This window comes from Dama dama, chromosome 15 (genome assembly GCF_033118175.1).
Source record: "Dama dama isolate Ldn47 chromosome 15, ASM3311817v1, whole genome shotgun sequence".
NCBI lineage: Eukaryota > Metazoa > Chordata > Mammalia > Artiodactyla > Cervidae > Dama > Dama dama.
Window position 1 is genome coordinate 47,385,590 of NC_083695.1, and position 25,719 is coordinate 47,411,308.

Here is a 25,719-nt window from a genome sequence, read left to right on the forward strand (position 1 = left end):
ACACAGAAGGCAGTAAAATCATTAACTTGAGATGTCTGTTTTTTTGTGATTAGCATTAATCTTTTGATGTTTGACTACATGTTTTTTTGTTCTGTTTTTAAGCGAAAACTCCATATCTTGTTTCCTCCCTTACCTCTTTGGAACAGTTCTTCAGAGCTGTCTAACAGGCTCTCCCATGGGCGTTGGTCCTCAGTAAGTTCCCCATATAAAACATAACTCAGGAGGGGGGTTCCAGAGAGAAGGGACATATGTAAACAAATGCCAGTTCATGTTGATGTATGGCAAAAATCATCACAATATTGTAATTATTCTCTAATTTAAAAAAACTCACAAATTTTAGGCTGTGTTTTTTTTTAGTTGATATCACAATTTTCAAGCCTGTGGCTCAGATGGTAAAGCATCTGCCTACAATGCGGGAGACCCAGGTTTGATCCCTGGGTTGGGAAGATCCCCTGGAGAAGGAAATGGCAACCCACTCCAGTACTGGAGTTTTCCAGTGTTGCCTGGAAAATCCCATGGACGGAGGAGCATTGTAGGCTACAGTCCATGGGATCACAGAGTCGGACACGACTGAGTGACTTCACTTGTCACTTGTCATTATTATATTTATTACAGTGATCTATGATCAATAATCTTTGATGTTACTGTTGCAAAAGATTATGACTTGCCAAAGGCTCAGAGAATGCTTAGCATTTTTTAGCAATAAAGTATTTTTAAATTAAGGTATGTGCATTGTTTTTTGGACAGAATGCTATTGTACACTTAATAGATGACAGTGGGGCTTAAAGATAACTTTGATATGCAATGGGAAACCAATTTGTGTGACTCACTTTATCGTCATATGTACTTTATTGCAGTGCTCTGGAACCAAATATGCAATATCTGAGGTATGGTTGTACCTTTTCCCCTTGTTAGAGATTTCTTAGCTATGTTATTCAGAAGTTAGTTTTGATAACTTTTCTATTTCACAAGTGACCCTTATCAAGACAGGCCTTAAATGAAGTAATATTGTAACAACTGAAAAGAAAAGAAAAGAAAACCAACCAACCAACCCCCCAAAATAAAACTGGGGAATGTTTACAGAGGGTTTCTTCATCTGATGGCTCTTCATGTGTCAGGCCCTGTCTGCTCCAAGGTTAGTGGCGTCTTCAAGCTGGAAGGCTGACACAAGCTGTCTTAGGCAAATTGGGCCCAGCCTTGGGCCTCCTTCCAGAGAGCTTCACCATCTCTCTGCTCTGCAGATCCCCTGACCCTCCAGGGTGTGTGGCCTGTTCTGCCAATTAGGAGACCTCTGAATGCAGGGTGCAGCATGACTGTCTTTGTCCCTTTGGAGCTGAGCTCAGGTCTGGCACAAGGCAGTAGTCCCTCGATTACTGCTGAATGATGGTCAGCAGTTGTCCTTGACCTGAACTTACAAATGCAGTCTGGGAAGCTGGTGGTGGTTTTATTCATCATGTCCGACTCTTGTGACCCATGGACTGTAGCCCGCCAGGCTCCTCTGTCCATGGGATTTTCTAGGCAAGAATACTGGAGTGGGTTGCCATTTCCTTTTCCAGGGGATCTTCCCAACCCAAGGACTGAACCTAGGTCTCCTGCACTGCACGCAGATTCTTTATCGTCTGAGCCACCAGGGAAGCCCTCTGGGTAGCTATTTCACTATTTCACTGGGGAGCCCTGTTTGACTAGTTCTCTACCATCTCCTAGACCTGTTGCATCCCCCTGAGCCCTGGAAGATTCCCGAGGTGCTCCTGAAGCTAGAACTCTGCAATTCAGGGTGACCCTAACGCTTACTGTCCAGGCTGCCCACAGACCTCCTCCTCTGCGCCCGACAGCTGTCGCTGTCCTCAGGCCCCACACCAATCCCAAGGATATGCATGGAAAGGAAGGAGTCATGTCAGCATCAAGAGTGGTGGGCTGTGGTTCAGCGTTAGCTCCTCTACCAAACTTGGCCACATGTACTGTAGGACAAAAGTTTCAGAGGTCAGAGCAGACGGTCAGGGTAGACACACACAAGTGAAAAAAAAAAGCTGGGACCTAACTCCTTTGGTTCCATGTAGCTACACCTTTATTGAGTACCTAGGAAACTCTGCTAACAAAGGAGAGGGGAAACTGTGGCAGACCTCCCCTGGGTATCTCTGCGCTTGCCTCTGTGATCATGGCGCCAGGTTGGGACAATCCTGGTGTGAGGTTCACCCTGAACAGTGGACTCAAATGGTGGAGCTGCTCCCAAGCTCTGTTCTTTATGGGTGCTGGTGAGGAGCTGCTGTATGCGGCAGAGTTGGAATCTCACTCATATTGACTTTCTAGTTTTGGGAGACTTTATAGTTTTTCCCTTTAAATCCATGATCCATGGGCCCCATGGGGAGAATCTGGTCTTGTTTGCTCTGTTTTGGACAAACACCTCACATGACTGCTGTAAACTGTTGCGTAATTTTTGCAAAGGCCTTCTTGTTCATTCGAGAATTTTTCCATCAATTGGCAGACCCAAATTGTTCTGGATTTGACCACAGGGGATTCAAAGCCCTTTCTCCTCAAACAGTTTTTCCCGGTGGCGGCCCTTTGATGGGAGTATTGACGCACACCCAGAGAGGGCAGGAGGCATACGAATGTCCGAGGAGAGCGGTGATGGGCGAAGCGTGGCCTTCCCAAGCTGCTGCCGGCAGTCCCTCGACATCTTCTGGCCCCTCACCCACCCTGGAAGCATCCTTTCAGTGTCATATGGGTCACCTCCTCAATGTGATACAATTGACATGTTTCTTGCAGCGAGCTCCTTATAAGAATCCCTTCAGGTGTTCAGGTGAAGTTCAGAGTGAGTGCCGCTGAGAGAAGATGGGCCACTGATGCCCTTATTCTTGGTCTGACCTCTGCCGGCAGGGCACTGAGCTATGCGAGGCTCACGGAGTGCCATCAGAGGCTTGAGGACATCAGAGGCTTTACCTGGTACCCCGTCACGGTAAAGTGACAGCTGGGGGCACTGTACGTCCCATGCCCGCTGGCAGTTCTTGCTCTTCCCAGCAGAGTTTCTGAGTGGCGGCATGAGGCGGGGGTGGATAGGGTCTAGTGGTTCACATGTTTGATGAGGATAATGGCTTGTGGTTCTGCAGTAGCTCTGGGCCAGGCACTGGAAAAGCAGATGGAGTCCACGCTCTAGAAGCAAGACCATGTTCTGCTCCCCTGAGTTGGAGAGGTTTGGCATGAACAGGACTGGCCATGCCATCTATTTCCTTAACTGGGCTCAGGTCACAGCTTCAGGGCTGCTCAAAGCCCAGGCCCATCTCACATGCAGACATCTTCCAGCAAGTTCCTGGGTCCTCAGGCTTAGGACTGGGCCCCGAGAGTGCTCAGCTTGGAGCCAAGGGCCAGGGCCATGGGACTCATGCTACCTAGGCAGGTAGACAGGGAGAAGCACGGATGCTGGATTCCTCTGGGTGACCAATCAGGGCCTGGCCGCCGGCACTCCGTGTCCACTGGCTGCTGGGGGCTCCGGAAGAGGCAGGCGCTGGTGGGCTACTTGGCCTCGACCAGCTGCTCCAGGCGCTGTAGCATTGTCAGACGCAGGGCTTGGAACCTGGAGGGAGACACAGCCGAGAGGACACACTGGTACCAGAGGGGACAGGGAGCGAGGAGCGCAGCAAAGGAGCCCAGAGATGCTGGGCCTGGAGACCCACGGCTCCTGACCGGCTGATTAGCGGCCACCATCTCTCCTCTGCCGAGGAGAAGGAAGAGCCAGGACCCACACCCTGCGAGGCCACTGGCTTCGAGGAGCAGTCACACAGAGTTGCAGACTCTGTCAAGCATCACAGGAGAATGCTCTTTCTATTCCAAAGATTCTCCAGTACGGACAGGAGTGTGCTGGATTAGACAGGGTGGCAGAGGGGGGTCAGGAAGCCTGTGTTCGAGCCCTGGCTCTACAATCACATGGTGTGGACTCCTTCCTCATCTCGGGCGGCTCTTCCCTCTCAGCACACCGAGCAGACCCAGACCAGGCGACCCCCAGGTCCTTTCTCGCTTCTATGACACAGTTCCCACTGATGAGGTCTCCGCTGACTGCCTGAGTGGGGCCTGACTGTAGACACAGAAGCCTTTTTAAGAACCATTCAGCCAGAAGCCAGGATTTACACAGTCCCCCGACCGCAGATTCTCACAGTGAGCGGCCTCCCTCCTTCCCTTCCTAAGAGGGACTCTGGGACCGAGTTTCCCTTGCAGAGGGAGAGACAGACCATTGGGATTTGCGACCTGACCTCACACAGCCGGGTCCTGCCGGAGCTTCCCCCTAGGAGCCAGCAGGTGACACCCACTCACCTGCCCATTGAACTGGTCCCCTGCACTTGCAACCATCAGTGGGTACAGGCAGTCCCAATAACTGCTGCTTTGGGGCAGGCTCAGCACTCCCGCTAGCGTGCACGGGCACTTCTCAGACCAGGCTGAATGTGCACAGGCAGGCCCCCTCGGTGGCACTCCAGGGCAGCATCACCAGTAGAATGCACAGCCTCGGGCCAGGGCCTGCCCGTGCTGCTGCCCGACTCTCCTGCCCTGTTTTCAGCAGCTCGTGTCCGTCCCATGACGGTCGGGCTGCCGAGGCTCGATGGGTGGCCTGGCTGCAGGCCCCCATTTTGGAAGGCTGTCACCCCAGTCTGGTGTCACTATGGAGCAAGGGGCCAGAGGGAGGTCCTGGGGAGCCAGAGTTAGCAGGCATCTCTAGACTGCGTGAGGACATCTGGCACAACTGGAGGGAGAGCTCTCCCAGCCCTGGGCCTGGTGCTCTGACTGCAGGCTTGCCCTGATGTTCCAGACCCACCACTGGCTATTTAAGTGCTGCTTACTTCATGGTCAGTTTGATTATTTCTCTTTCCTCCTCTTCTTTTAATTTTTCAACAAAACTGTCCAGCACCGGCATTTCAAACTTAATGTACTGAGCGACCTAGAAAATCCAAGAACATTTTAATGTGCTTTAAATTAGAGGCCAAAAATGTTTTCTTTTCCTTGTGGCCAATTCAGCGGGATCTTGTCTCCAAGGAAGAGGCTGCCCGTCTTCCTCCCACCCCCCGACACAGCTCTGTGTGAACCAGGATGGGAGGATGGAGCCCATTCCGACCCCAAAGGCAACTGTGGTCCCTGGGAGGAAAGATTAAACTGAATTTTAGGAAGACCATTCATTAGTGAGTGGAGTCACTCTGAGTGTTCTCTGGGGTTGGGGTGGAGATGGTGGGAATGCCATTGTTTCTAACAATGGAATGAAACTCACTAGTCTGCAAATGGCCCCAGGGACACAGGGTCACAGGCCTTCTTCTTGGGGTCCACACCCTATAGACCTATTCTGTGTAGCAGAGTTTGGAAATGTGCTCATCGCCCATTCAGGACTCAAGATGTCCTGAGAAACTTGGTCCATTCCATAAGGTGCAGTTAGACCCTAGGTAAGGAGCTTTTGCTGTTTTTTTTTTTTTCTTATTTTTAATGTAAATAACAACAAACACACTCCAATGAAGGAAAAGTACTCTATCTGTCTGGAAAGAATGGAAAAGGCCAAGCCATGGTTTTCTAAGACCCAACTTCTTTTTTCCCTGAGCCAGCTGATGGATCTGGTGGTGGTGGCTGATAGGAACAAGACGGGATGAAACCATCAAGAAGGGATGGACCTTTGTGATGGCCACAGGGGGCCCTGGAAGCAATGCCCAAGGGGGCTCTGCCCAAGGTCACAGGAGTCCGCCATGCTGTCCCCCAGCCCCTCCCTCAGGAGAGGCCTCGAGATGCCTCAACCCCACTCACATCGTGGGGGACCTCCTCGCCCAAGTCAGCTTCCATCAGGAATATCCTGGCGATCTTCTCACAGGGCCCATGCAGGATTCTGGAAATCAGTGGGTACTCACAGTCTTTTAATTTTGTCCGCTCTGAAAAAGAACACGGTAGACAAAATTCATGGGGTGGTAGGACCGTGTCTCTTTGTTCCAGGATGGGAATGGGATGGAAGACAGATGTCCAGGGGCCCCAGCAATGCTGCCAGATGTTATGGGATGGACACTGCCTTGATGATGTGGATTATGTCCTTCAGCGAAGGCCCAGCTCAGAGGGGAACAGTGGCTGGAGGAGCAGGGCATGGGAAGTGGACTTGCGGAGGCCAGGCCATGCAGCGCTGGACAGAAGGCTGTGGGGTACAAGCTCTGCAACAGCAGTTCTCAGTGGGTGAGGGGCTTCTCATCCATCCTGAAAACCCAGAAGCACAGTCCTCCCTACCCCTCACTGAACTTACTGGAGAGATCGGCTCGCCATGGGGTTCTGGTGGGATTCTGAAAGGGATGACAAGTGTGCCTGGATATAAGCCTGGGACGGTTACTCGTGGTGTGGGCACAGCATGTCCCAAGGCCAGGAGGGCACCTGCCCTGTGCCCGCTGCACAAGCCAGCTCAGCCCTCGGAGAAGGAGCTCAGTCGGTGAGCTTGCCAAATGGATGGGGACTTTAGTTTTTATGATCAGGAATCAAGGGCAGACACTTACCCCCGGACTCATGAACGATGTAGAGTGCAAACTCACTGGGGCCGTTTTCCACCTGCACAGGTAATGACAGGAAGTCAGGCCATGGCTTTTCAAGACAGGAGAGAGAGAAAAGGGCCCCTGGCAGTAACCACATCTCCAATGCCCCCCACACAAATCCCCAGGGACCCTCCTCTCCCCTCTCTCTGCTTAAATTCCCAGAGCATTTCTCCTGCCAGCTCAGCAGAGGAACCCTCGCTCAGCCTTCTACTAGGAGCCATGGCTTTTGCCAGCCCCCTCCCTAACAAAACTGCAAACCACCAGCATCTGGGGCGAGGCTGCCCACGGCCAGACTTACTCGGAACTTGTTCAGCAGCAGAGTGAGCACCTGCAGGGTCGTCATGGTGCTGTTGACTCTCACATTGGTCATGGACCCATAGGCAGGAGTGAACACGGAGGTCTGCACAGGAAGGGGGAGGCGGTTCAGGGTGAGGCCAGAGGGGACACAGGGCTGACACCAGGCAGGGTGTGGGCATACTGTCAGCCAGCTGGCACTGAGCAGCCTGGGACAGCAGGCGAACCTGGGCTCTGCGATCACCTGTGTCTGTCCATCCACACAGATCCACACACGAGCTGCGCCCAGATCCAGGCATGAGCAGGGAAGCTTTGACAGCTCACATCCTACAGAGGCCTCTAAGAAAGATGCCTGCAGATCTATAAGAGCCAGATTCTTTTTTCTAGGAACCAGGGCCATGGGAAGCTTGGTGTGCTGCAGTGCATGGGGTCGCAAAGAATTGTACACAACTGAGTGACTGAACAATAACAAGGGCCATGAGACTCATTCACAAGGGGTTGGGGAACAAGTCTCTCTACTCTGTCTAGAATCAAATCACTACGTGTCTGCTGATTCTAAGGCTAAAGGTTCTCAAATCTGTCTACTTTGCTCTATTCTCCCAGCTTGCCTGCAGTGAGGCCCTCTGTTTACAGCTTCCCAACTTTTCTCTTCCAGTCTCAGCCCTTTTGATCCATTTTCCACCCTACTGCCCAAAGGAACAACCTTTCAAACATTTTGCAACTCAAAGTGTGTTCTGGACCAGCTGTGTCAGTATACAGTCTCAGGCCCCCTGGTGCAGACTCCCGGATCAACATCCGCATTTGAGGAAAATGTCCTGTGATGCTATTTGTAGGGTAAACTTTGAGCAGTACTGTATCACAGCATGTGCCACAGCCTAGACAGTGATGTCTGCAGCTCCTCCCCATTGTGACATGTGACACATGGTTCCCTCCCAAGCATCCCATGCTCCAGCCACACTGCTTCTGCACAGTTTTGGGGGCCCGTGATATTCTTGCAGGTATCCCGCCTTTGTTCATGAGACACTATACATGAAGTCAACCAGGGAATTTCCAGGGAATAAGCTTAAAGCTTATTAAGCCCTTAATGATCACTAATCAGGTAATAAACCTGCTAAATACTTTATATAGATTCTTTGATTTAATCCTCACAACAGTCCTTAGGAGTACATGGAGCTTGGAGAGGTTAGTAGCTCATCAGAGTCACCTGTCTAGAAAGGGCAGAGCTGCCCCAAGTCCTATCTTCACCAGCATGGCACAGGATCCTCCCTTCGTATTTGACTTCCCTGTGGGCAAGCTCCTCCTTGCTTTATTATTTTTTTTAACCTTTGTGTCTTGTGATTTATAACATGCTTTCATATGTACTGTAACTTTTAATCTACTCAATAACCTTCAAAATTAGTTTTGATATCTTAAGTACTGTAACTAGTTGGCTAAAATATAGTTTTATTGTAGCAAGTTTACCGACCATTGAGAAACAAAAAGAATAAATTTGAAATGATCTGTAATTCAACTATCAAGTGATAACTGTGGTTAAAACTTTAACGTTCCATTCTTATCTTTATACCTATAAAGACATATGTTTTTATAAAAATGGAATCATGCTGCACATAATCTGCTAACTAATATAAATGTATCATGAATATGTTTTTGTGTCATTAAGTGTATTCCTCTTAAACTATGATCTTAATCCTTTTGTAATTGGACCTCTTGAAGAATCTAATGAAAGCTATTGTTCCCTAAGTCCCAGAAAAAGCAGCTATACAAATACCCAAGTAATATGTATCAGTTAACAAAAGGAGGAGGGTTTAGGATTCCTCCTTGCTTTCTGAAACCAAACTCCAGTTTACACATTCCTCCCGCATGGCCCTAGCCCTGCTTCTCCCAGGATGTTCTGGGGCTCAGGGTACACGAGGGCCTTGTTCAGTGTCCCCAGCTGATCTCCAAGTACTAGAGCCAGCCTCAAACCCAAACCTGCTTTCTCCACAGTTGAGATGTAGAATGACTCTGGGTGATACAGAAAGTCCAACTAGACTTTCGGTTTCTAAGAAATATGAAACAGAGGAGTCAGGCTATCTCTAGGAGAAGAAAGGTCATGTCAACAAGACACAGTGTTTCTTCAGCCTGAACTCTTTTCTCAAGAGAGACCGACCAGCTCCAAGTAGGAACAAAAGTCCTGTGGCTCTTTTCCTGTCTCTAACCACAATGGTTTCTCCCTCATAGAACACACTTGAGTCCGACAGGCAAAGAACTGAAAACAGGTACCAAGTTTACCCACTCTGGAAATCAAGCCAACATTACTGTGAGTGAGAACTGTTTTAGAAAATAATTAAGTGGAGCAATAGTGTACAGTTCTAAGAAATAAAACCTGGAATAACAACTCCAGAAAGTTAATTCTAGGAATTTATTATTATTTTTTAATTGTTGCCTGTGACTCAAGTACTTTGTTACCTGATTTCCCAGGACACTGATTCTGAATGGATGTGGAGTGAGGAGAAAAAGAGGGAGCCCCTTGCTCCTCCAGGAGATGTGAATCAGCTGTCCAACATGCCTAAGACACTAACTAGTTCATGTCCCTGAAGGTACCCAGTTTGCCTGGAAAAATGGATCCACGTTTTGCAGGTAAATCTGTGACTTGGGGTAAAGCCACCCTGGCTGGTGTGTCGAGTGTAGGACTGGCTGGCTAAGAAGCCCTTCTTGGCAGGATGGCACCACGGGACGTGAAAGACTGTGATGAAAGCCCTGACTGTTCACTTCGGTTCATTGCAAAGGCCACAGGGTGTTCAGACTTCTCCATGTCCCTGTGACGTTTGCAACGACTAATGTAAGGTTTAAAGTGCCCAACACACCTCTTAGAGGAGAGGTGAATGTACTGAAGATAAAGCCCATGATTCAGTACCCTGAGTCATAAAACCTCCTTTTTTTTTTTCTTTTTTTTAAGGAATGTAGACTTAGGATGAGCCTAAATCCATGCAAAGAATCTTTCTAAATTTTCAAATAATCTCTTAAAATAGCCTATCAATATTTATTCAAATATTAGCAAATGGTGCTTACTTAACACTTTGCAGACTAAACCCCTTTGGATACCCAAGTCAGGGACTTCCCTGGCAGTCCAGTGTTTAAGACTTTGCCCTCCAATACAAGGGGCCGGGTTTGACCCCTGGGCAGACAGCTAAGATCCCACATGCCTTGTGACCAAAAAACACATAAAACAGAAGCAATATGGCAACAAATTCAATAAAGACTAAAAATGGTCCATGTTAAAAAAAAAAAAAAAGAATACCCAAGTTAGATGGCTCGTCCTTTGGCTAATCCAGACATTCTTAACCTCTGTTTAACTTCAGCCCTGCCTCCCCCTCCCCCTCTGAGGAAACTGCTCTCAGATACTCCTGGTTTTCCAAGATTTGGGCTCCCCTGGTGGGTCAGATGGTAAAGAAACTGCCTGCAGTGCAGGAGACCTGGGTTTAATCCCTGAGCCATGAAGATCTCTTGGAAAAGGGAAGGGCTGCCCACCCGAGTATTTTTGCCTGGTAAAACACATGGACAGAGAAGCCTGGCAGAGTATAGTCCATGGGGTCACAAAGAGTAGGACATGACTGAGTGATTGACGCACTCACCCTCCTATATTCAGTGAAGATAACCTATTGTTCCTCATTAACACTCACTGCAAACCTAGTGTGGAGTGGAGGGAGGTCCTGACGATGCAGCAGGGTCCCTTCAGCCTGCCTTGTTGAATTCTTCATAGCCTAAGACCCAAGTGCAGGGCACCCCAAGAGAAGCTTGAATGGCTCCGAGCAGACCTCAGACCTCACTTGTGTGACTGTGCTTTAGATCTGACCCAAGACCTCCCTTTGCCCAGCTCCCCCCATCCCATGAGTCACCCACCACCTATCAGGAAGGGCAGCTGCTGAGCCTGGAAACCCCGGCTTCCAGCTTCCCAGCGCTGCAGGATGTGTTCTATGACAGGACGCTCCATTCAGGGCCTCACCCACACTGCCATGTGTGCCATTTATAGCAACAATCCACTTCTCCTTTTTACAGTTGGGTTTGTTTATGGAATGATGTCACCAGGGGAAGGAGATCTTTTTTTCCTGAGGTCAGTACAATACATACTTGGACAAAAGGCTAGGACAAAAGGCTAAGTGCTGGGAATCAGGAGCTGTGAGAGTTCTCTGGGACCCATCACACCTGCTCCAGGGCACATTGCGACCTAGCTGGCTTAAGTGACATGGCAGTAGGGGACATGACATTCCCATGAAACAATGAACCGACTTTGGGTAGAAACCTTATAGAAAGTTGACTTGTTAAAGACAAATTTAGCATCATCTTCCAAATATTCATGCAATTTGTGAGAATGAATTGACAGTGACCGTGTGATGGAAAAAATACAAGCTTTGTGGTCATGAACTGAAATGTTATTTGGGGCAAGACAATTGTCCTCCTGAGCCTGTTTCTCCATCAGGACACCGGCACAGCACCACCTGTATACCAGGGCTGTGCATGCATGCTAAGTCGCTTTAGTTGTGTCTGACTCTTTGCGACCCCTTGGACTGTAGCCCCCCAGGCTTCTCTGTCCATGGGATTTCCCAGGCAAGAATACTGGAGTGGGCTGCCAAGCTCTCCTCCAGGGGATATTCCTGACCCAGGGATCCAGCCTGCGTCTCTTATGACTTCTGCATTGGCAGGTGGATTCTTTACCATTAGCACCACCTGGGAAGCCCACCAGGGTTTGCTGAGGGTGAATTCAGGGATGACCCTCGAGGGGCCCCCACTCCAGAAGGTCCAATGACTGCATGGTGCTTGGGGCTGGTTCCCTATGCCTCAGCTTCAGGGCCCAGGGGAGAAGCCAGACTGGGACCTCACCTTGTGGTTGTAAAAGTGCCCGTTGATGGAGAAGCGGTGTCGCCGGATCCTCTGGGCCTCACCGGGCGCTCGGCTCCTGGGCCGCCTCTGGATCACACAGGCTGCGTCACTCTTGGTCCGCATCAGCTGTGGGATCTCCTCGTCCTCCTCCACTGGCTCTGTGGCGAGAAATGGACAAGGGGGTCAGGCTCAGGGCAGGGGGGTGCCGCAGCAACAGAACAGCCTCCATGGTGGTGCTGCGTGTGACGTGTGGCTCCCTGGCACGCTGGGATGCAGGAGACAGCAGTGTGAACACTGTCCCTGGGATGGAGGCTGGGGTCCAGCCAGTGTGATACCCATTTTGCAGACAGGAAAGGTGACCCCAGACAGGATAACCTGTGTCACCACGCCACATGGCCATAGCCTCTGGGCCTCCAACTCCAGGAACCCAGAGCAGGACTTTGACAGCCCCAGCCCTGCCCTCTGGGACAAGCCCTTCACTGAGTCCAAGAGGAGGGTGCAGAGAGGACAGACACCCAGGATGGATCCTGGCAGGTGGGGAAGAGGTCCCAGAGGCCTGCAGGGCCGGGTGAGAGCCATGTTCTCTGCAGACGTTCTCCTCTTCAGAAGGCAGCACGTTGTAGGGACTCAGACAACCACATCACCTCTGGAAGCCTCCACCTCCTTGTCCTTGGGTGAGAAGTCAATAAGAATGCCGTGGGCTGAGGAGAGATTTAGCAGGGGCTGGAGAAGGTAATGGCACCCCACTTCAGTACTCTTGCCTGGAAACTCCCATGGATAGGGGAGCCTGGTGGGCTGTAGTCCATGGGGTCACTGGGAGTCGGACAGGACTGAGCGACTTCACTTTCACTTTTCACTTGCATGCATTGGAGAAGGAAATGGCAACCCACTCCAGTGTTCTTGCCTGGAGAATCCCAGGGACGGGGGAGCCTGGTGGGCTGCCGTCTATGGGGTCACACAGAGTCGGACACGACTGAAGCGACTTAGTAGCAGTAGCAGCAGGGCTTCCCTAGTGGCTCACTGGTAAAGAATCTGCCTGCAGTGCAGGAATTATAGATGTGGGTTTCAGCCCTGGGTCAGGAAGACCCCTTGGAGAAGGGAATGGCAACCCACTCCAGAATTCCACGGACAGAGGAGCCTGGCAGGCTACAGTCCATAGTGTCGCAGAGTCGAACACGACCAAAGCAACTTAGCACACACGCTCTTGAAGGCACACAAAGCCACTCTTTGCTACTCCACAAAGCTGATCTCCAGAGATGGCGGTCATGAGCCAGCCCCACCACCACCCCAGAGAAGTGAGACTGGGTCCTGGGCTGCTCGAGGCCCCACCGACCTGAGCTGTCTCTGGAACTCTCCTCCTGGGGCCCAGCCTGAGCGCTGGGTTCCTGGGCAGTGACTCTGCCATCTTGAACAGGTAGCTCCTTCCTGAAAAGAGACAATCATGGTGCTCAGAGGGCTGCAGGCAGAGAAAGGGAGCTCAGATCAAAGAAAAGGAGGCTGGCTGCCTCTGTGGGCCAGACACAGGCCAGAAGCAGGACAGGCCGAGTTGAGGCCAGGATTTCACACATGGTCAGTGTAAAAGATAAAAAGAAAAGCAAAAGATTGCCAGTGTCTGCTGGAAGGAGAGGGAGTCTGCCCTGCAGACCTGAGTGGCCTGTCCTAGGCCCTGGGGTAGGACAGAGGGACACACACAGTAATCATGCTGGGCACCAGGCCGAGGCAGTTGGCTTCTGTGGCCATGTGCCGAGTGGGCTCTCTGGGCTGCCCTCTGGCCTGGGGGAGTAGGGCAGCAGCATCCTTGAGTGGCCTAACCTCCAGGCCTCTGAGAAAGCTGGACTCCAAGCCAGGGTGGCCAGGGCTGGACTGGAGGAGGGATGGGCGTAATGGGAAGTAGCCACACCGAGAAAGGGAATGTGGGAGGAGTAGACAGAGGAGCCAGCACTGAGGGGCCTCTGAGGGTCCTTGTCTGAGACTGCTCGTGTGACCACTTTTACCCTCCTTTCTAAGGAGCCCATCCAAACGCGAAGCTCTAAGGCTCAAAATCTACTCTGAGTAACTGGGGACACCTGGAGATGCACCAGGGGCGTCAACATGCAAAGGGCCATGAGAGCAGCAACTTTACTGAATTTTTGAAGGGGAAATGTTTTGAATTTCTGACTCTTAGAAGGATTTATTATGTGTAGAAGCAAGCGTAACTCAGCAGCTTACTGCCCGTCTTTGGGTGTGAAGTGGGAAGAGGCAAACGTCTGTTAAGACAGGTAGAAAACCATTTTATCCTAATCAAAATGTTCTTAATATATTCAAATAAATCTAATATAAATAAATTCTGATAAATTTGTAAAAATGAATTCTGATATTGAAATAAAAGCAGAGCCGTTGGAGGCTAAACTTGTGTGTTTTAGGATAGAACAGGAGATGCTGAGAGGCTTGGCTTGCAGACAGTGTTGGGGGGCCTCTTTCTCTTACAGACAAGGAATGTTTGAGAAGCACAAGTGGAGGGGAGGGCAGCCTGGATCGCTCTCCAGGAGCAAGGGTGACTTGGTTGTCATGGAGAAGAACCACTTGGGGATGAGGCTTCAGGTTGGCAGCTGAGGTCCTGGGCTGAGGCAGTCAAGTGGTGACAGGAGTGACCGGGTTGAGGGTGGGTTACCTCCCGCCCCAAACAGAAATGGGGCTTCCACGCAGAGGCAGAGATCAACCTCCTAGCCCCACACACTCCAAGCAGCACTTTCAGGTTGTCATGGAGACCACCCAGCGGGGCACTCACGAATGGCAGCTGGACTGTCCGGTTGTCCAGGAGAGGTGCACGCGCTCCCTGTCGTCCTGTATCTGGAGCCGGATGGGCCGCTTCAGTCCCCAGGAGATGTTGAGGAGCCCCTCGATGATCAGAGCCCCTTCTTCCTGTGGGGACCCACATGCTCAGCCTGTCCTCTCAGAGCAGCTGCACTCAGGGGTCACTGACCACCCTCACACCTCCCTCAGAAGTCAGCCCCGGCCCAGGGGACTCCCCAGTGCACTCAGGCCCCCACATGCAGCCTCTCATCCCTGGGGTCCCGTCTTCCTCTAGGGGAAGGCCCATGGATTTCTCTGTGCTCTAAGGCACGAGGCCCGGGCTGGAGAGGAAGCCTGAGGCGTGCCCTTCCACCGCTCGGGCGCGGGGGCTGGGACAGGGCGCTGACTCAGGTGTCCCACAGGAACGCAGCTGCTGCCCGGCAGGCACGTCCACACAGGGCAAGGAAGCATGCTCCAGGGAAGCACAGGTGGGCAGACACCGGTGCAACACAGGGCGGCTCTCCGCCCAGCGCTGCGCCTGCTCAGGGGGCCCACGGTCACCTGGTCCTTCTGGGAATGTGCCAAGGGCACTGGATCCCATGCCCACTAGAACTGAGCGGGACTAGCATGGTCCCCATCCCCAGATTTCCAAGCTGGCCTCTTTCCTGAGGGCCAGTCTTGCTTCCTCACCACCTGGGATATGGCCAGTCCCACATCCCACCAGTGGCACACACACTCAGAGTGTCTACAACAGCTCCTAGCCTGCGTCCCTGACCAGCCCCAATTCTCCAAGGTCTGCAGATGGCATGTTCACTCACCTGCTGCCAAACCCTGAGGTCCTAATCGACAGAGTCCTCCAGAAGCACTGTCAGCCAGCTCCCACTTGCTCCCCTTGGGTCCTTGATTCTGTTTCTTGACCTATTTCAGGTTTCTGTCTGCACACAACCACCTCCAACTTCCCTGTGCCAAGCTAATCAAGCCCACGCATGCTTCTGGCCAGGCTGCTTGTCTATACCCTCAGAGCATCTACCAGAAACCTTCTCTGCCTCACCCTTCGGCAGAGTCAGGTCTCCCCAGCCACATGCTCCTAATCTGCTCTGATACTGGTCTTTCGGCAATGAACTTAAAACATCATTCTCCCAGTGCTATCTCAAGCACCATTCTATTATAGATTCATCAAAGCCATTTCCTTCTCCTTGTTAGCACTGAAAACTGTGAGAACAGGGACTTTTGTGGAAGTCTCATATCCCTGGCAACACTTAGAGGGGTGTCCTGCAGTATTGATTTCATGGTTAGTTCATAATAGTTTAAAAACACCCTGCCATCCACAAAGAAAATAGTTCTCTTCTGTTCAAGGTTATCAAAAATACACATAGCTTTCTGGAATGGCCTTGCACCATCTCCTACAAAGAAAACAGGTAACAGCAACAACAAAAGAAACACCCAGAGCCACTGATAACCACTGATGCTACACAGGCACAAATAAGTAACTATCTTTGTAAAGTAAAGACTAGATGGATTCAATGAGTTAAAGGTCCCGTGAGGATAATAAGAAAACCCAAAGTGGGTGGTGAAGGAGGTCCCACTCCTCTGCTGTGGGTTTCCTCTGATAAGATGAGAGAAAGCTGCAGGCTGAAAGGGTGTTCCCTCCATCCAGGGTAGGGGAGCTCAGACTGGGGGCACCCCCGCTGTCTTTTCAGGGACACCAGACATGAGTCACACGAGGCAGCTGGTCCCCATCATGGCTTAGCCCTGACCTCAGAGGCAGCAGCTCTGCCCCAACCCCTCGCTTCCCCAGAGCAAGCCCCGCCTCTTTCTTCACGGTGGGGTCCCCAGAACCGTCTTTGAAGGCCTGGCCTCAGCATGTCCAGCCTCATGGACCCCACCTCAGCCTTGCCCCAGAGCATCAGCTGGTCTGCAGTTGTTTTTTTTTTTCATGTTCCTCCACCCAGAGTCCACCGTGGGGCGGGTATCAATGGATAATCATGTCTGCAAGCGGACATGAGATGTTCCTGGTGGAGCGGAGGCTCTCTCTAGCAATGTGTCAACATCTGACAGTGGTGTCTGAAGCTAAGTCTGAAAGCCAAGACCTGAACGCATTTTGGGTGAAGGACGTAGCGACTCGTTCATTGCTACGTTCTCTGTACCTAGAATAGTCACTGGTGCAGAGGAGTGCTAGTTAGATACCCAGGAACAAATACACAAGCCAGTTCTCATCTGATAGCTCCTCCTCTGTGAAGCGGCAAGACCAGGACCCCTCAGGCTGCCTCTGGTCCTGAGGAGCAGAGGAAGGTGGGCATAGCCCAAGTCTCAGCAAGCCCAGGAAGCCCGGCCTTGGCCACCTCCAGGCTGAGTTCTGCATTGCTGTGTCTGATGGGGTCCCTTGCAGGTGCAGGCTGTGGGCTCAGCCAGAGCCAGCACTGGGCCAGAGTGACGTGGGATGTCGGCGTGCTGGTGTAAGATGTATCAAAGAATGCTTCCAGGCAGAGCTGGCAGAGTCTAGGGCTGCTGTGGAAGTCCATTGGAGGCCCCTGCCCCTCCCAGTGCCCTGAGATGGCCAGGAGCTGTGGCTACCCCACCCCTGCCTTGCGGAGTAAACATTCCCAGAACCTCCCAGGAGTGCAAACACTTGCTCCGAGCTGGCAGCTGGGCCAGACCCCGCCCGCCAAGCTGTTTTCCTCTGAGAGCCTTCCTGAGTGCTGCTATTTTTGGCCCCGTCTGACAGTAATTGATTGCTGGTGGAAAGGTATAAAAGCAGTGGCCAGGCCCCAAGGTTTGCCAGACAGCTCAGGGAGGCTTTCACTCTGGACAGCAGCACAGTGGACAGAGGCCTGGCACATCGTCCTTGTTGTCCTTCTCACAGCAATCTGGCTCCGGACACTGGCTCCAACTCCTCGACCCTCAGCCCTTGGCCCTGAGTTTCCTGGGCGCTTCCTGAGGACTTCCTTCCTCATCCATCTCCCCTGCTACCCCCAGACTTTCTCAGCTACAGGTAAGGGAGGGCTACTGCTCTCTGGCTTGAGATAAAACAAAAATGCATTGGGTATGTTTGAGGGCAGTTCTCAGCCTGGGACGTGCCCTGCCTCACTGCGGGTTAAAGACCAGGATGCAGCTAACAGTGGTGACGACAGCTGCAGAGGGGCTTTATATTCATAGAGGCGTTGCCCCTGAGGGAAACGTTCCATATGTTTTCCTGACCCCCTTGAGAGGTGTATTTATAACCCTATTTTATGGAGAAGTGGAGGCTTGGAGAGGTGACTTTTCTAAAGAACCTTGGTCTTTAAACCCAGGTTTGGTTTTAAACCCAGGTTTCCTCGGACTCCCGTCCATGAAGCTGGGCTCTCTGATCTGCACAGGTTCTTGAACCACAATAATATCAAGAGTCTTAAGTGATGTTAGCAGAAAGAGCCCAGGAGTTCGAGCCTGGTCTTGGATCTGCAGACTTTAAAGTGCTCTCAGGCTTCTGATTCTCCCAGGGGACCTCAGATGGGGGAGGGGACATGGGAGGGGTGTCAGGATGGCCAGCGGTCCCTTACCTTGAGTCCTCTGTCAACCAACAGGTCGCTGCCTCCCTGTCACCGGCAGCTATGAGGTCCCGGCTTTTGCTTTCTGTGGCCCTCCTGCCCACAATTCGGGAGACCTCGGAGGAGATGCTACCCGGAGGGGCTGGAGAGGAACCCCCCGCCTCCCCCAGCCTGGATGACTACGTGAGGTCCATTTGTCAGCTGGCACAGCCCACCTCAGTGCTGGATGAGGCTGCAGCGAGGGTGCGAACCAGCAGACCCCACCGGCCAGCCCGTCCCTGTGCGAAGAGCTGCCCCACTGGGTCTCTACAGGACATCACCACTCGCTTCACTGGCCAGCAGCCCTCCCTGCCTGGGACTGGCACTGTGGACCCCCTGGACTGGCTCTTTGGGGAGTCCCAGGAGAAGCGGCCAAGTAGAAGGGATGTGCCAAGGAGGACTGGACCCTCCGCTGATCCCCGGGCTTCTCGCAGACAGATGGACAGTGGCAAGGCCCCAGCGACCCCCAGAGGGAGGCTGAGTGATGCCAAGGCTCCAGGGCACTCTCTGCAGAGAACGTCGAGGGACTGGCACCAGTGCTCCCAGGCTTCTGGGCAGCCTGGGCAGGATGCGGGCTCCCCCACAAGCCCCCGCCCCAGCAGCATCCTCAGAACTCTCTATTTGCACCTCCCGGTGATCCATGAACTCTGACACCTCCCCAATAAAGACTTCTGTAAATAGCACACAGGTCTGCGTCTCCTCCACACCTCCCCTTCCTACCCACCCCCCCCCCACCCCAATTCAGGTGGGCACTGCCCTGGCAGGTCTCTGGGAGGGAACCACCTCTCTGCAGGGGCTCTCTGCTTTGGCAAGTCCTAGTGAGACCCCTTCTTTGAATAACAGCCTATCCCACTTGTGGTTCTCCTAACTGGCAGATCACCTTTGGCAAGTTATTTAACATGTCTGTTCCTCAGTTTTCTCCTGAGTAAGCTGTGATTAATGAGACCTGCCTCCTAGGTTGTGCTAAAACTCACACACATTTGGGGGAGCAGGTTACGAGCCCACACGTGGAGCAGCTATTGCCTCTCTGGTGGCCTCACAGGTGGGGAAACAAGGAAGTTTGGGGGAGAAGAGAAACGAAGGTCTTGGCCCCAGTGGTTTCAGAGCCAAGCCCTGGGCACTCCCAAGTCCCCCCACAGGGCCCATGAGCAAACACAGGGGCTCTGCAAACGCAGCTGCTATGCTTCAGGGGGTCTCTCCCTGGGGCTTCCCAGGTGCCTCAGAGGTCCCACCGCGCAAGTCCTGCTGTGGCCTCAGGAGCATTTCCCCCACGCTGATGGCCAAGACAAAACCTGCACGCCAGACCACATGGTTCTGTCTCCACTCATTCCCACCCCCCACCGCCTCACCCAGGGGCCTCTCATCCACGGGGTGAATGGCAGGGTTTAGGTGCCCCACTCTTGGGTACATTCAGGGACCACAGCCTCATTCCACATGTCCATGGGTGCCCCCACCCCCAGCCCTGGGTCCCCACAGCCTGGCAAACCCAGTTCCCAGAGGCGTCTGGCAAGCAAGGGGGTGAGGATGAGGAGTGGGGAGGGGGCAGACTGCATTCCTCAGGGAGGAGGTGGGGCATCAGAGCACTGAGAAGACACAGGCATGAGACCTGCTGCTGGGTTCTCTTGGGCCTGACCAGGGCTGGCTGCCCTCATCAGGGTGGGAAGGACAGAGGAGCAAAGGATAGAGCTGGGACCACGGGAGGGCTCATGGCCTGCTTCAGTTTCCCCTACCTCCTTGCTCTGTGGACTAGCAAATTACTTTCCCTCCCTCCCTCTCTTTTGCCCTTTCTTTCCTTCAGCTTTAAAATATTTACAAAAATCACTTTGGACGTTTACAGTGCTTATCAGTCCTCTTTAATGTGTGTTCTCTGAGGAGGCAGAATGTAAACCATACATTAAAAAAAATTATTAGAATGATGATAATTTTAAATTTTAAAAGAAAACATTTCAGACAAGTGGTTAGTTTCCTGATCTGTAAAATGGGGACAGCAAGGCCCATCCTTCACATTCTACAGTGATTGGGGAAACAGTACAAGTGAATTTAGAGATGGAATTATGAACACTGTATACAAATTCCCAGCCGTCACTACCTGCTGTGCCTCTACTTGGCTCAAACCTCTGGGTTCCTGACCTTCTGCAGCAAATATGTGTGGAACAGGAATTGGTTGGAACATCCTTAGGAGGTGACGAGGAGGGCTGACCTACTGTGTGGGTGTGTGGCTGGTGATGGGATGTGCTGGGCTCACTGGGCCAGCCTTACAGCGAAGCAGAGGAAACTAGGATGACGTTGCTAATCCCGCAAGCTCAGAAATCACACTGCTGCATTTTGGGAGATCAGACAGGGCCAAGGAGAGTCCTGGGCTCTGGACTTCTCTATTTCCTGGATGTAAAAGAAACTAATGGCACCTTCAGAAGGTACCCCCTAAAAAGAAAACAGAAAAGAATAAAGGTCGGAGGGAAGTGGTCTCCAGCGGTGTCCCAAGCGCCTGAGGACAGGAAAGCCTAACAGAAAGTGCTCGTGGTGCGGCCCTAGTTAGCAGCCTCATTCTTCTCCCACCCACCGCTGAGACAGGGAAGGGAACCAAACGCCCCTCCCACCTGGAGAGGCAGGCTGGAAAGCACTCAGCAACTCCCAGGGAACACGGGTGATCTGTCAACGCCTGTCATTCCTGCCTTCAGGCCTTAGGGGAAGGGGGATCATTCTAAGAGGGAAGGGGACCCCTGGTGGAGGAAGGTCCTTCCCATTCTGAAGCACGCTGCAGTGGCTCAGGGGCTGAGGTCCTACACTGGGTGTGATATGCGCTCAGGCCACCAGGGGGAGCTTTGTGTCCATTTAGAGCTGAGCTCTGGGCAAGGTGGGAGGCTGGCTTTGGAAGTTGGCCTCACACCACACCCAGTGACCCCAGGGCCCTAAGGACTCTAGCTCATAATGTCAGCAGTGATATAGTTGCCCACTGGCATTTCCTGGGGGTCCGTTATTCTCTAGAGGCACCAACCAGCCTGGTTAAAATGTTTTGCTATTTTTCCAAACCGCTCAGATTGCTCCTGGTTATTCACACTTTTCATTGTAAAACGAGCAGAACTATCCTATCCTAAAGGCAAGGTTTTCAATGAAGGAAGCTAGTGCTTCAGCCTGTTGAGCTGGGAATCCTATGCTCCTAGCCGTTTAGAAGCTGGGGGAAAGTTCACAGGGAAACGCTTGCTCCAGGTGCGGCCCCTGCCCATTGACACATTTCATCTCTCCAAGTTCAAGGGACTGCAGATGAGACAGTGGAAGAGAAGGTCCCCCAACTGTAGCAGCCAGGCTGAGGTTGCTCCGTGGGTACCCGATGCTGAGCGCCCTGTGCTTAGCTTAGGGATCGAGCCTGGGGAGCAAAGGTAATGAACAGCTCTCTGAGTCTCTAAGATCTGGTGAGTCATCCTCAATAGAGACCTCCAAAGCCCTCCAGAGCTTAATGCTGACCATGCTATCACTGTATTAAACACTTCTCTGCTCAGGTCTTGGGGTCACACCAGCATCTTTGACTTACTTCAATGTCATCTTGGACCAAAGACTTGAAGAGTCTTGGTTTCCTTGTTGGAAAATGGCCCTTCCTCCCTCATCAAGTTCTAGGACTACCATGAATAGAGTTGAGGCCAAGCTCCTCCTGTCTCTCCTGCCCTTGGGGTCTGCAGGGCCAGGAGAGGCCTGTAGCAAGTGGCCCTGTAGCCAAGTTCTGAGGACAGCGAGTCTCTGAGGCCCAGAAGGTCCCAGGTGAGCGATCTGAGGAACTGCAGAGGCCCTGACACTGGGTGGTGGATGAGTCACTCTGAGACGTGGTGCTCTAGGAACCAGTCATGCATTTCAGTATTAGAACTCCCTGCCTCCCAAGCCAGTGACCTGTCTCGATGGTGGCGGTCACCTCCAAAGACATACACTCCCTCAGGCTGGCACACCTGGATGGTTAAAGCTGCAAAAGTTTCATGAAAAGTACTTTCCAGCTCCAAGGAGATCAAGTCAGACCCCCGCACCTGCTTTAGGGTTAGAAAAATGAAAATCTCTCTGCCTGTGGGATGTTAACTTCCTGCCTCTGGGGAACGTCAGGAGCTCCTCTTCCTGATGCAGGGTCCTCTAGTCCTCCACGGGGACTGTCCCATCACACAAACAGGGTTGGGGCTTCCCAGTCCCTCTTCCCACTCAGCTGTTCCTACAGAGGGGAATGTTCTGGGGAATCCCAAGTGCCAAGATCAAGCTCTTAGATTAGCTGTTTTCAAACTTGGCCATCACCAGAATTCCCTGGAGGACTTGTCAAAACAGCTGGGAGGGTGAAAGAGTTTCTGATTCAGCAGGCCCGAGAAAAGGAGGGTGGAAAGAGTCTGCTGGCCCTTCTCAGACACTGATGGGCTGCAGAAAGTCCAAGAGCCAACACGATCTCAACCTTGTGTTCAGTCTCTCTGTCATGTCCAACTCTTTGTGACTGTATGGACTATGGCCCGCCATGTAACTCCTCTGTCCATGGCATTTTTCAGGTGTGAATGCTGGAGTGGATTGCCATTTCCTTGTCCAGGGGATCTCAACTGTGGTAACCCCCCAAATAAAGCTTAATCATGATCATGATAAGACTTCCCATTTGGCCTTTCAAATTATCCCAATATCCTGACCAGGGCTCCCCTGTAAAAGATCTGGAAGTTCTGGATTGTGGTAAGACCACCTCTACTTAATCTGCCTGGTAAGCGGTTCCCTGAGCCTTGGCCATGCTGGTCACTCCCTGGAGTCCAGCTGGTGCCCATGGGCTATGTTCAGCTTACAGATGTGCTTTGTTTAGCTCACATAGTGTTTCGAGTTTTGGCAATTCCACATGAAATTCCAGATATCTAGCTTCTTTTGAAAAATCAGGAAGGGTTTGGGTGTCCCAGTCTCATAACTCCATGCAGCCACCCTGGGTTGGATCTGACAGGCAGCGGTGGCCTGCCAGTGGACTGATGTCCTCTTCGATGTCCTCTCTCCCCACACCCACCCTGCCTTTCACGTTTGGACCTGCCTGGCCCTGTGAGCATCATCTGGGGAGATGTCCTCTACTGCAAGGCTCTCCTCTTGGTTGAAAAGCAGAGTGGCTCTGCTTTTATTCCTGGATTGCTATGAACTTGGGCAAACCAGGGCCCTGTGATGGAGGATGGGCTGAGGAAGGACTGGGCTGGGTAGAATATCAAAGATTTCAAACACCAAAATCCTGACCTTCACTGAGACAAAACTCCCAGGAGGAAGTAGAAGACCCACGTTGTGAAATACATTGGCTCTGCATTCTTTTGGGGATGGTCCGACCCTCAGCACACTTGCAAGGACCTCAAAGGAGATAATTTGGTCCCCAACTCAGAGAATGGGAGACCTTACAATTCATTATCCTTACTGGACACTTAAAGTGAAGGAAATATTCTTTCACTTGGTTAAAAGGTATAAAGAATTACCCTTGGTTAACAGATATAAAGCAGTTGCCAAGAAAAAGAATTGCCAAAGTCTTTTTGGCAAGCCAGGATATATGGTGACCTTATGAAAAAGAAGAGAAATGGGCCTTACCTCTCTGTGTCTCAGCTGAAAACTTCTGCCCTCATGGTAGCAGTTGTAGGTTTTCAGCAGGCTTAAGAGCTCTGACCTAAAAAGGTAAAGACACACATGTGATCTTGGAATGTGATCGGGCCTTAGATAAGGCATTTGGCTTTGGTGGCCTCAGTTTCCTCATTTGTAAAATGGGCGTAATGTATACACTTTGCCAACAGTATATATTCCATTGAGAGGCTAGACTTTGCCATCAGACACATGCCTTTTAATCTTCTAGGGAGTTTCACATACCAGCACTCCTGGAAAGCCTGAGGTGGGGCTGAGAAGGAAGCAAAACTCACAGAGGGGCCCAGGTCACATTGTGGTACTTCGAGGGTATTTGCACAATTTCACTGTTATAGATAAGAGTTCCTGACAATCTCTCTATACTTTACTTCTGAGTCACCTCCTCAGAATAAATCACTTGGACTTGGATAATTGGCAGCTTGCTTTTTTCCGCCATATGACTTCCTATAAGGGTCTGGGGTGGCTGCTATGGGAGTCCCACCAGAGATGTCTGTCTCTTCCTCCTCCTGACTTTCTGAATGTTCTCAAGGGATGAGGGTGACAACTCCAAGAGTAAGATCCTGAAGGCCCCAGGAAGGCTACTATATCCAAACGCTTTCTCCCCAGAATAAAGGGAAAGCACAGCTTATGTCTTGGCTGAGGTGTGGCAGAGAGAAGCTGACTCCAGTTTGCTGCACCCAAGCTGGGCTCTGCAGGCAGTGCAGTCCAATAGACATGAAATGAAAGCTACACACATGATTTTAAATTGTCTGGTAGCCATATCGGGCTTCCCTGGTGGTCAAGTGGTAAAGAATCTGCCTGCCTGCCTGCCTGCATGCAGGAGATGCGCAGGAGACCTGGGTTCAATCCCTGGCTTGGGGAGACCCGCTGGAGAAGAAAATGGCAACCCACTCCAGTATTCTTGCCTGGGAAATCCCATGGACAGAGGAGTCTGGTCAACTATAGTCCATGGGGTCGCAAAAGAGTTGGACACAACTCAGGGACTAAATCACCACAGTAGTCATATTACCAAGGACAATAAAATAGGGGAAATTATTTTTAATAACACATTTTATTGAACCCAACGTATCTAAAATATTATCATGTAATCTATGTAAAAACTATTAATGAGACTTTGTTCATTGTTTTATTTTGTAAGAAATGTTTGCCACTTGGAGCTTCTTTTATATTCACTACACCTTTTCAGCCTAGGCTATGTGCTTGACAGCCACAGGTGGCTGGTGGCTCCCTGTTAGAAAGAGAGGCTCTAGAATCTCTCAGGCAGTGCTTTCACCCGCACTCAAGCAATCTAGGGCCTGGATGAGCAAACATTCTGGTGCTCTGGTGTGCAGCCCTGTGTGATGACGGTAACTGGCAAGGTTTTACAACTTAATGGCGTTAACAATGCAGGATTCAATATTGCATGTTCACTGTGCTTCTAAGGGTGTTAACACTGAATATAATTTTGTTAGGATGTATATATAGCACATACTTAATAGGACATATATGTATATATATGCATAACATATAAGTGGGCTTCCCAGGTGGCACTAGTGGTGAAGAACCCGCCTGTCAATGCAGGAGATGTAAGAGATGGTGTTCGATCTCTGACCGCAGCGACTTAGAATGCACGCAACATATAATTCATCACATTAGGGTTATTATTATGACTTTTCCAAAATGACATTTAATATTGTTACATTGTTCTTATTAACAAATCTAAATAAGGAAAATGATCTTGTAGGCAGCACTGTTTTTTTCAGGGTCTCCAGTAGGAGGATCCTAGGGGCCAGGTCCTCAGTAAAAGCTAATGCATTTTAAGGAGACTTGGTTTGCTTTCAGGACAACAGACAGGAGCTGCCCAAATTTAGAAAATATTTGGACTCAGGACTCAGAAAGCAAGATAAAATGGAAAAAAAAAAATGATTTTTTCTTTAGTTCAGCGGTGAACTTGGAAAAGTTTCCCAAACAGTTTTTCTTTTTTTATCATGAGACAGGCAGGGAGTAAACAAAATAAAAAGAAGCAGAACTAAATCATAATGTGAATAAAATATACTTTTTCAATAAAAACTCAACACCAGTTTTGAGGGTTCTTTTCATGAACTGTTTAACACAATAAGAGT

General features: G+C 51.1%; 2 protein-coding genes across 4 annotated transcripts in view; one reads left to right on the forward strand and one right to left on the reverse strand.

Moving 5' to 3' along the window:
• Nucleotides 1–2,039: 2,039 nt before the first annotated feature.
• Nucleotides 2,040–25,719, reverse strand: part of RASSF4 (Ras association domain family member 4) — a 34,640-nt gene continuing 10,960 nt past the window's right edge. For 2 of the 3 annotated variants that reach the window (XM_061162043.1, XM_061162044.1), the window contains exons 3-11: nt 23,570–23,645; nt 14,449–14,582; nt 13,015–13,106; nt 11,682–11,839; nt 6,826–6,927; nt 6,492–6,543; nt 5,767–5,888; nt 4,824–4,921; nt 2,040–3,568 (exon numbers count right to left, since the gene is read on the reverse strand). In XM_061162043.1, the coding sequence (XP_061018026.1) occupies nt 3,508–3,568; nt 4,824–4,921; nt 5,767–5,888; nt 6,492–6,543; nt 6,826–6,927; nt 11,682–11,839; nt 13,015–13,106; nt 14,449–14,582; nt 23,570–23,645 (895 nt within the window). In that variant the 3' untranslated portion in view covers nt 2,040–3,507. The remainder of the gene's footprint in view (nt 3,569–4,823; nt 4,922–5,766; nt 5,889–6,491; nt 6,544–6,825; nt 6,928–11,681; nt 11,840–13,014; nt 13,107–14,448; nt 14,583–23,569; nt 23,646–25,719) is intronic. The other variant, XM_061162045.1, reaches the window with a different exon arrangement.
• Nucleotides 17,163–18,699, forward strand: DEPP1 (DEPP autophagy regulator 1). The gene is made up of 2 exons (XM_061162047.1): nt 17,163–17,445; nt 18,014–18,699. Exon 2 carries the CDS (start codon nt 18,041–18,043, stop codon nt 18,665–18,667), a length of 627 nt encoding a protein of 208 aa, XP_061018030.1. The 5' UTR covers nt 17,163–17,445; nt 18,014–18,040; the 3' UTR covers nt 18,668–18,699.